The 9,426-nt window shown below is 46.4% G+C and overlaps 1 protein-coding gene across 1 annotated transcript; it reads left to right on the top strand.

Annotated features, from left to right (window-relative positions):
* The first annotated feature begins 923 nt into the window (after positions 1-923).
* LOC123443130 (inactive TPR repeat-containing thioredoxin TTL3-like) lies at positions 924-5,597 on the top strand. The gene is made up of 7 exons (XM_045119403.1): positions 924-2,025; positions 2,677-2,872; positions 2,959-3,143; positions 3,273-3,606; positions 3,686-3,890; positions 4,824-4,930; positions 5,018-5,597. Exons 1-7 carry the CDS (start codon positions 1,196-1,198, stop codon positions 5,168-5,170), a joined length of 2,010 nt encoding a protein of 669 aa, XP_044975338.1. The 5' UTR covers positions 924-1,195; the 3' UTR covers positions 5,171-5,597.
* Positions 5,598-9,426: the final 3,829 nt, after the last annotated feature.

Here is a 9,426-nt window from a genome sequence, read left to right as displayed (position 1 = left end):
ATGCCTTTATATAAGCGTTACTCATTGATAACATGGAAGCAACACATGTACTAACTCATTGTGAGCTTCAAGCTATTGTACATTCGTCGTCTTACTTAAAAAAGTTGGCTAGTTCGATCATCATGTTTTGTAAAGCACCTTCTCAAAACAGTGTCCTATGAGAAATCTTTCCTAGATACATCTGGCGTGCAGCCAGTTCTACAAAACACCTTCCCTGGATACACCTGGTGCTGATCGATCCTAGGCAAGCAACACCCGCATACCTCACCGATTTTTGCTTTAAACGATATGACTTTTTTCAAAAAGTCAGCTATCATGCTTACGCTTGCGTGGCCAGGATGTGCCGGAAAACGCCTCCCCCCTAGATACCAGTGGCGATCGCACATCGGTGACACGAATCAAGCAACGTCCTCCAATAACGTTTTTCTTTCGGATATATCTTTATTTTATCATTGTCCGTCTATCTATTCGACGTCTCTCCATCCTTATGAATAATCAGTGGTGTTATGCTTACGCAGCCGGCGTCTCTGAAGAGACGACCATCCAAAGGATAGGAGTGACGACACTCGTCGAGCCGTAATGGCCAACACATGTGAAAAAGAAAACCTCATTTAACCTTTCCATTCACTTTCTCGGTGGAGTGCCAAGTTGTTTTACATGTTATCTATTTGATTGAGTTATGCTTATTACACGGTGAAGTCATGTAGTTTTTGTTGTTTGAACAGCGTTTGACCACCTCATGTGGTTTGCCGGAAATCTTCCTCTTTCCTGAAAGGAAAGGAAAGGAAAGGAAAAGAAAAGAAAAGAAAAGCAACGAGGGGAGAGAGACCGCGGGCGAAATGCTCGCTGGGCTGGGCGGGGGCGCGCTAGCTAGGCCACCTTGGCTTTCCATTTTCACTCCACCGCGCGGCGCCGCTGCGGCCGCTGTGTTTACTGCGCTCCAAATCTACCCTCCCCTCCCCTCCCGCAGCGCTCCACTCCCACCCCCGCCCGCCCGCCCTCCCCCTCGCCCGCTCGCCTTCATCATTCCTTGCTTGCTCCCTCCCCTCCCCTCGCCTCCCCTCCCCCATTTCACGAGATCCCCATCCCCATCCCCGCCTTCCCCTCCCCCGGCCCAGGCCGCCGCCCCATGCTGCATTAGCATCAGCACCAGCACCAGCGCCGAGATCTGAGAGGCAGGCAGGCGCTCGGCGGAATGTCCAGCCGCCCGCCGGCGCCAATGCCGGACACGCTCTCCGACGCCTTCGCCGCCGCCGTGCTCCTCTCCTCCAACGACAAGCCCGACACGCTCCCGCCGGGCCGCCTCTCGCCCGTCTCCCCACTTCCCTCCAAGCACCACCACCACCACCACACCCCGAGCTCCTCCTCGGGCTCCTCCGGCTCCCTCTCCCGCGCGCCCGCCTTCGCCTCGCGCCGGAGCCACTCCGGGGAGATCCCGCTCCCCTCCGACGGCCCCCCGCGCGGGCCGCGCCCGGGCCACCGCCGCACCGGCTCTGGCCCCCTCATCTTCACCTCCGGCTCCACCTCCAGCTCCGCCACCTCGCCGCTCACCAACGCGCTCCCCGCCGGCAACATCTGCCCCACCGGCCGCCTCGCCAAGCCGCTCCCCTCCTTCTCCGCGGCCTCCACCCCGCCGCCCCCGGCCCCTCCCCGCGCCATCCGCCACGACGTGCTCGGCTCCGGCACCGGCAACTACGGCCACGGCAGCATCATGCGCTCGCGCAGCGGCGGCGTGGCCCCCGAGGAGGACGCCGCCGTCCGGCGGGCCATGTCCAGCGCCGACCCGGAGGAGCTCAAGCGGGCCGGGAACGAGCAGTACAAGAAGGGCTACTTCGAGGAGGCGCTCAGGCTCTACGACCGAGCGCTCGCCCTCTGCCCGGACAATGCCGCGTGCCGGGGCAACCGGGCCGCCGCGCTCACCGGCCTCCGCCGCTTCGGCGACGCCATCAAGGAGTGCGAGGAGGCCGTGCGGATCGATCCGTCCTACGGACGCGCGCACCAACGGCTCGCGTCGCTCCACATAAGGTGAAAGAATCGTTCGCTCCTAGATCTGCGAGGCTACCGCGAAATCCTTTTCCTTGTTGCCGCTCTCACTGTCGGTCGCCGAAAACGACTCAACTTTTTTTATCTACTCTACTTACGTCACGTAAGATTATTCGCTCCGGCGATCTGGATATACATATATGGTTTGCCCCCACAAACCACAATGCAGCAATAATATGAAAGCAAATTTGCTATTTTTAGTAGGGCTTACAAAACACACATGTGCATCGAGTGTTTATTTCATTATTATTGGCCGGTAATGGAAGGGCGATTTGTACAGTGGGCACACGTTTTTTTCTAGCTTCATTTCGGAAATCCTACTTCGCGAGTTGGCATCCATATGGAGACTGATTGATCTGAAATGGACACTGCTTTATGTGCCCCTGGATTTCCCTGCTTGGCATGAAAATATCTGCTCCTCCAGTTCCGCGAGAATCAGAAATAGCTGAATTTGGAACGGAACATAAATGGCAACAGTGGGCACACGGATGTGCAAGTTTTTGCTATAGTTAGTAAATCGGTCAACACTAGTTACTACCTAGATTCATCACCGATACCAGATTAAGTCGCCCTTGAATTCTCAATTCTTCAGCTGTGCAAGCTATTCATCCCAAGGATCTTACTGAATTGCAGGTTGGGACACCTTGAGGATGCTCAGAAGCACCTTTCCCTGGCAACCCCGCAGCCTGACCTCCTAGAGCTGCACAAACTACAAACAGTGGAGAAGCACCTGGGCAGATGCCTTGACTCGCGGAAGGTTGGGGACTGGAAGAATGTGCTAAGGGAATGTGATGCCGCTATTGCGGCTGGAGCCGACTCGTCTGCTCTGGTATGATTCTGCACATTATCCACTCTGATATTGACAGGCGATTTCTTGATCAGAGAGTATATACTTATGTGATTCGCCTCTTGCAGCTCTTTGCCGCAAGAGCAGAGGCTCTTCTCCGACTCAATCAGCTCGATGAGGCTGATATGGCCATCTCTAGTGCTTCCAAATTGGATTATTCATCTTCCTGCACATCAGACACCAAGTTCTGTGGCTTCTTTGCTAACGCATACCTCTATTACGCACATGCCCAAGTTGACATCGCATTGGGAAGGTAATTCAGTGATTACTCATTTTACTCGCACAGATAAGAGCTTGAAAGTTTTGATTTGGCGGGTAAACTCGTCGGTTGCCTGTTATATCTGTACCTTTACATGACTTGACGCTAGTAAACATTTTTCAGGTTTGATCATGCTGTCTCTTCAGCTGACAAGGCGCGGATAATAGATCCAAGAAATGACGAAGTGATAACAATGCATAACAATGTGAAAGCTGTAGCAAGAGCACGATCTCTAGGGAATGAGCTATTTAAATCTGGAAAATTTTCAGAAGCTTGCATAGCTTATGGCGAAGGGCTCAAACATCACCCTGTAAATCCAGTCCTTCACTGCAACAGGGCCGCTTGCAGGTTCAAGCTAGGGCAGTGGGAGAAGTCTATTGAGGACTGCAATGAAGCCCTCATGATTCAACCCAACTATACCAAGGCTCTTCTGAGGCGTGCAGCTTCCTATGGCAAGGTAGCATAGTGTTTATCTTTTTGTGCTTTTCTGATTTAGAATTGAAAAACTCAGAAATTGTTGCACATTTGGTGTTTAGGTGGAGAGATGGGCTGAAGCGTTGAAGGATTATGAGGTTCTCAGAAAGGAACTCCCAGGTGACACTGAGGTTGCTGAGGCCTATTTCCATGCTCAGGTTGCCCTCAAGTCATCTAGGGGTGAGGAGGTATCAAACTTGAAGTTTGGAGGAGAAGTTGAAGCAGTTACAGGAATGGAACAATTCCAGATGGCTACTTCCTTGCCAGGTTTGTCTTATTGGTTGGTGGCCTTCATTTGAAAATGCTGCTTCATGCCTTTTTGGGAATCACCATTTGCTAATTTGTTATAACCCTGTAACACATACAATTACTGAAAATGATGACAAACTATTATCTACTAAGTAGAGTTCCTGAAATAATATGAGACATACATACACATTCCTTAAAATAAAGCATAAAAACAGTAAGACTGGCTTGTAAGCCTTGCATTTGATAGTCGACACATTGATTCAGCCGTTCCTCAAAGCAGTTGATGACGCCCGTTGGTAATACCATGTTTCTTGTCTTTTTTTGCGCGCTTTGTGGGTATTTCATGGATCTATTACATACAAAAGTAGTCGCAGTTGGCTTAGGTGCAGAGTAACCAAACAATGAACTGGAATCCTATTTTGCTAGGTTAATCTTGCCGCTGATTTCTTCCCTTGGGGAAAAGGAAGCCTTTTATTAATAACCTTGCCACATATGACAAATACATTATTTATCACTCTTCTATAGATGTTGCTGCTTCTCAAGAATGAGCAATCCCATTTGGTCATTTTGATTAACCTTCCATCTTGGGAGTGTTTTGCTGCTTCTGCTTGTATCTTGCGCCTGCACTTCATGATGTTGACTTGCAGATGAGCAGCATTTTATAGTACACCAGTACTGCATCTTGACTTTTGTTGATAGGCATGAGGTTGTACCACCAGTTGGTGGTACTTGTTACTGTTTAGTGCGTTGCAAGCAAGCCTTCACGTGACCTTTGGTTTGCTGGCACTGTACCATGACTATATTTAGAAGTCTGTACTTTTGGCAGTTTTGGGGTACATAATTCAGTTACATTCTGTCTTTTACCTTGCTCTCTTATCTTGTAGCAGTGGTGAAAGTTGTTAGTTTTTTTGAAAGCTGATGCACTGTCATTTGGTGGTTTTGAATTCACAGGTGTTTCGGTTGTCCATTTCATGACTCCGTCGAATCAGCAGTGCTGCAAAATTTCCCCCTTTGTGAATGCACTGTGTACCAAATACCCATCTGTTAATTTCCTCAAGGTAACTGATTGGGTAAAATGGTTCATCCTTGTCATCTTCCTATATGTGGCCTATTTTTGACATATATCATTCTCTTATTCTACTTAGGTGGATGTAAATGAGAGCCCTGCTGTCGCTCGTGCAGAGAATGTGAGGACAGTTCCAACATTCAAAATCTACAAGAACGCTATAAGAGTGAAGGAGATGATCTGCCCCAGCCAACAACTGCTGGAGTATTCAGTGAGGCATTACGGGACTTAGGCCAAGAAGCCGATGACTTCGACGTTTCCTCGCGCCTTTGAGCTCCCCTTGAGCAAGCAAACAGTGGGCTAGACCGGAGGGAGGTCCAGAGCAGAGCCAGTGAAGGTAATCTTTGATGATGAGGGCAGCAAAGCATGAAAGAAGACCAAGAGAGAAGAGCAACTTCCTCCGATCTTGTTTCCATCCGAACCGTCCTCACAAGTCGCATTTCGCCGCCCTTTTCCCCCATTTGTTGATTACCAACTTGTTTTTATTCTTTTCATTTATCCTGTGCGTACACCATTGTTGCCGAATTCCTTCCTTTAGAAAACAAAATACATTATCTTCCTACTCTTGGAAGAGTGACTGTAAATTTTTTACTTTCATGTTTACCAGACCAGACAACCCAAGGAAAGAAAAAGTATAGATGCCATTTGTACTCTTGAAATTTGATCGTATAATATGCAAGTTTTAAGCCTCTCCACATCTCGCCATGATCAGTGGATCGACACATGCCTGTATGGAAGAAATCTCCATTGTCGAAGCAGATATGGTCCCGTGCACATAACCTGTGTGGATAAAAGGTACACATTTGCTTCTGGTAAGTTGACTGAAAACCAAATTTACGTAATTTGATTTTCAAAAAGAAGGGAGGCGAGTTGGAGCTCTGAAGCCGAGCCGGGGTAACCCAGAGTCGGAGAAGAAAGATGGTGGAGGGATTAGAGGGGGAGGTCAGGGTGACTGACTACAGAGAGCACAACATGGTATGGGGGCGGCAGCGAGGCACACATAGGAGCATCAATGGCTGTGGGTGGCGGTAGCAATCGGTTTGGCCGGCGCTGGATTGAGACTTTCAGGTAACCTAGAGCATGTCCAACGCCATGCATCAAAACGGGTCACCCCAACACCGTGCATCAAAATATTTCACCCCAAAACCAACGCAGCGCATCAAAACGGGACTCCCCAAACGCCGGTGGACTTTGGAGACATCGGATAGTGGGGCGACCATTCAACCCCGTGCACCTAATTTTGCCCCTTTTGGCCGAAAAAAATGAATAAACCTAAATCAAATGTTCATGCGGGCTCACTTTGGATCATCGGTCAATAGCAATTCAACCATACATTTAAATCCACTGGATGTTCAACAAGTTTTTTAAATCGACGCATGTTGTTTACCCAAATGATCCGCCTTCTTGAGCTTCATCCAATAATGCATCAATGTGAAGGGCTTGCCCTCCATCACATCGCAACATCACGTCGGACTATACAATTGCGATCATCAAGTAGCAATATTGAGTGTATCAAATAATTGATCAACACATAGAGCAACAAGAAGCAATACTTACGATCTCCATCATTGACGTGCCCATTGGCCATATTCCTTCCACATGTGCAATCGCACTGCAATACTTCATGGCGACGACTTCGCAATACGATCATGCATCCAAACTGTATGACACATAGTGCTTGTGCTCATGAAACCAAGAATGCACATGTTGCCAAAATATTGTGTCAATTTGCTTCATGCCTACAAACCCTGCACTTGTGGCCAACCATGCGTCGCACAACAATGCATTCGCCCTCACCGAGTATCCCGCCACTTTGGTCGCTTCATGTTAAACAAGGAGAGTGTCATAAATATATATTCTATGAGGATTTGGACAAACACTTATCGGGCGTGGTGTTTGTCATGGACCGCGTCAACAGGGGGCAGATGATGCCTGCTTTGCGGACGTATGTGGGGGGCATCGACGATTAAGTACAAGGCGCCTGGATGAAGGAGAGGTGATATGGCAGAACTAGGTGACAACCAGAATGGTGTAGAGGTGGCGACGATTCTAGTGAATACGGACACAAAGTAGGATGATGGACAAAGTAAGGGAATAAGCTCCATGCCAGGGGTTTTGGATGGGCCGAGTGTGTTGAGGTCCGACGTGACGGGTGTTTGGATTCTTTCAAACCTTCCACAAAATTGTTTACGGTTTGACGGAATTCAGACATACGACCCGGTCCACAAACGTTGGATGCAAGGCGTTGGATGGCACAAAATATCCTAACGGTGTTGTCCGAACATTTTGTTTGTAAACGTTTTTTAATGGTATGTTGTCCGAACATTTGGCGGCGTTTTGATGCAGGACGTAGGTACCTACCTATAGTAGGTCGCTAAAAAGTGAAGAGAAGCACGGCATGTTAGGTTAAGGCTGGTCACAATGGAGAGTAACATAAGGTAGGAACCTACACGCTTTCCTAGACTATGTTCCTACCTTCACAATGGGGACTAACATGTATATAGTGTCATGCAACAATGCATTTATTAGGCTATAGACTCATTGTTTCTTGGAGTGTGTGATGTTCCGGTAACTTAGCTAGTTACCACAAGCACCTCTCTCTTCACTAAATACGTGCCACATAAACAAAGTTGTATTGGAGTGTGTGATGTTACTGCTAAGTTCCTCCCCATTGTGACCAGCCTAAGTATGCCTTCAAATCTGCAGGAAACAATTATTGTTGCTCGCAGTTGCCGTGCATTGGATCCCTCCCCTGTGTTGACCGTTTTGTTAGTTGCTTGGCTAACGCCAGGTGGACCAGGTAATCCGTCCACGAGGCCGACACGTTCGCGTCCAGCCCCGGTGTGTTGAGCCCCGTCGTTTTGGCATCTCCCCTCGTCCAGATCGGCGCGCATTCCTGGCCTATCACTGTCGCCGGCGGCGCCAGGTAGAGTGCCCGTGATGCATATGGGTAGTTGGGCAACAGACCACCAGAAACAAACAAAGAAAGAAAAATACGTATGAAAATTTTGTACATACCAGTTTGAGATTAGCCAAATACTGTATGAATGGGGATTTCAGCCATCCCCTTCTCGCTAGTGAAAGGCAGAAGGAAAACTGCGCCTACCGTTGGACGCGGCCAATCCTCTTGCCATGCTCTGTTGGCTTGTGTCTTTTTCGACCACCGTGTTGCGTTGATTTTTTATTTAAATATATGTATTTTATAAAAGTTTACGTAAATTTTTATCGTGTTTTTCCTTCGTTTGATATGAAATTTCGACGAAACAAAAAACACATAAAAATGAGGAACTCACACTAGGCACATTATAAGTAAGTTGGTTCTAAAAATAATATAAAATGTTGCCACAAGTATATGAAAGTTGTAGAATATTAACATGAATACTTCATAAATTACCGTTACGTTGGAGACATATCAACATCGCCAAGCTTACTTCCTGATCGTCCTCGAGTAGTTAAATGATAAAAGAAATAATTTATGAAGTGTGAATGCTAGCATATCATATATGTTTGATCAAGTTACTTACAATCACTTTTTCTAGCATTATAAAACGACAACTCTTTTCTCATAGAACTTCTCATGATCAAGTAACAAACTATTCGCATGTTAAAGTATAGACCATAAACTTTCTTAAAAACTATCAAACTATGTTTTCAGTCATCAAACAATTACAATTGATTTTATTTTCAGGAAGGGTTTATATAAGGGCTTTGATTTAGCAAATCCACATACTCAACTATCCATTAGTCTTCCATGATTGATGACATTCAAGGCATATTTTTAGAACTATCAATTTCAATCAAACACATAGAAAGGTAGGGGCTTAATGTTTCTCCTCCCAACTTATTTATCTCAGGGATAATGTCAACAATAATGAATCATGATCATCCATATCCAACTGGATATATGTGCATCAATCTTTCCCCATCACATGATGCTTGCCAACTAAAAAATTAATAGATTGGAATATGGATGAACAATATTGACTCTTGCATAAAAGTGAAAAATAGAAAAGTAAAAGATAGACCATTCGCAGATGGAAGCATATGTTGTCATGCACTTTTTATTTTTGGATGTACAATGTCTTAATGAAAAAGAACATCACTTTATATTGCCCCTTTTGATAGCAAACTTTATTATGCATTCCGTCACTTTTATTTCTTTGCCATCACAAGATCATACAAAGCTTATTTTTCCTTACAATAAAAGATCATACATGTTCAAGAGAATTTTTAATTGTTTTGTGCACTGATGAAAACTTACTTGAAGGATCTTATTCAATCTATAGGTAGGCATGGTGGACTCTCATATGGCAGAAAACTGGGTTTAATGGTTATGGATGCACAAGTAATATCTCTACTTAGTACGAATTTTTGGGTTAGCAAAAGATTCTAAGGAAGCACCACATGTTAGAGGATCCATGACAATATAACCACTATGCGAATATAAGCAAACATGACCATTACATTGTCTTCCTTGTCCAACGTCAA

This window comes from Hordeum vulgare, chromosome 3H (genome assembly GCF_904849725.1).
Source record: "Hordeum vulgare subsp. vulgare chromosome 3H, MorexV3_pseudomolecules_assembly, whole genome shotgun sequence".
Classification (NCBI taxonomy): domain Eukaryota; kingdom Viridiplantae; phylum Streptophyta; class Magnoliopsida; order Poales; family Poaceae; genus Hordeum; species Hordeum vulgare.
The sequence above is the reverse complement of the archived record's forward strand: the minus strand, read 5'-3'. Positions and strand labels throughout refer to the sequence as shown.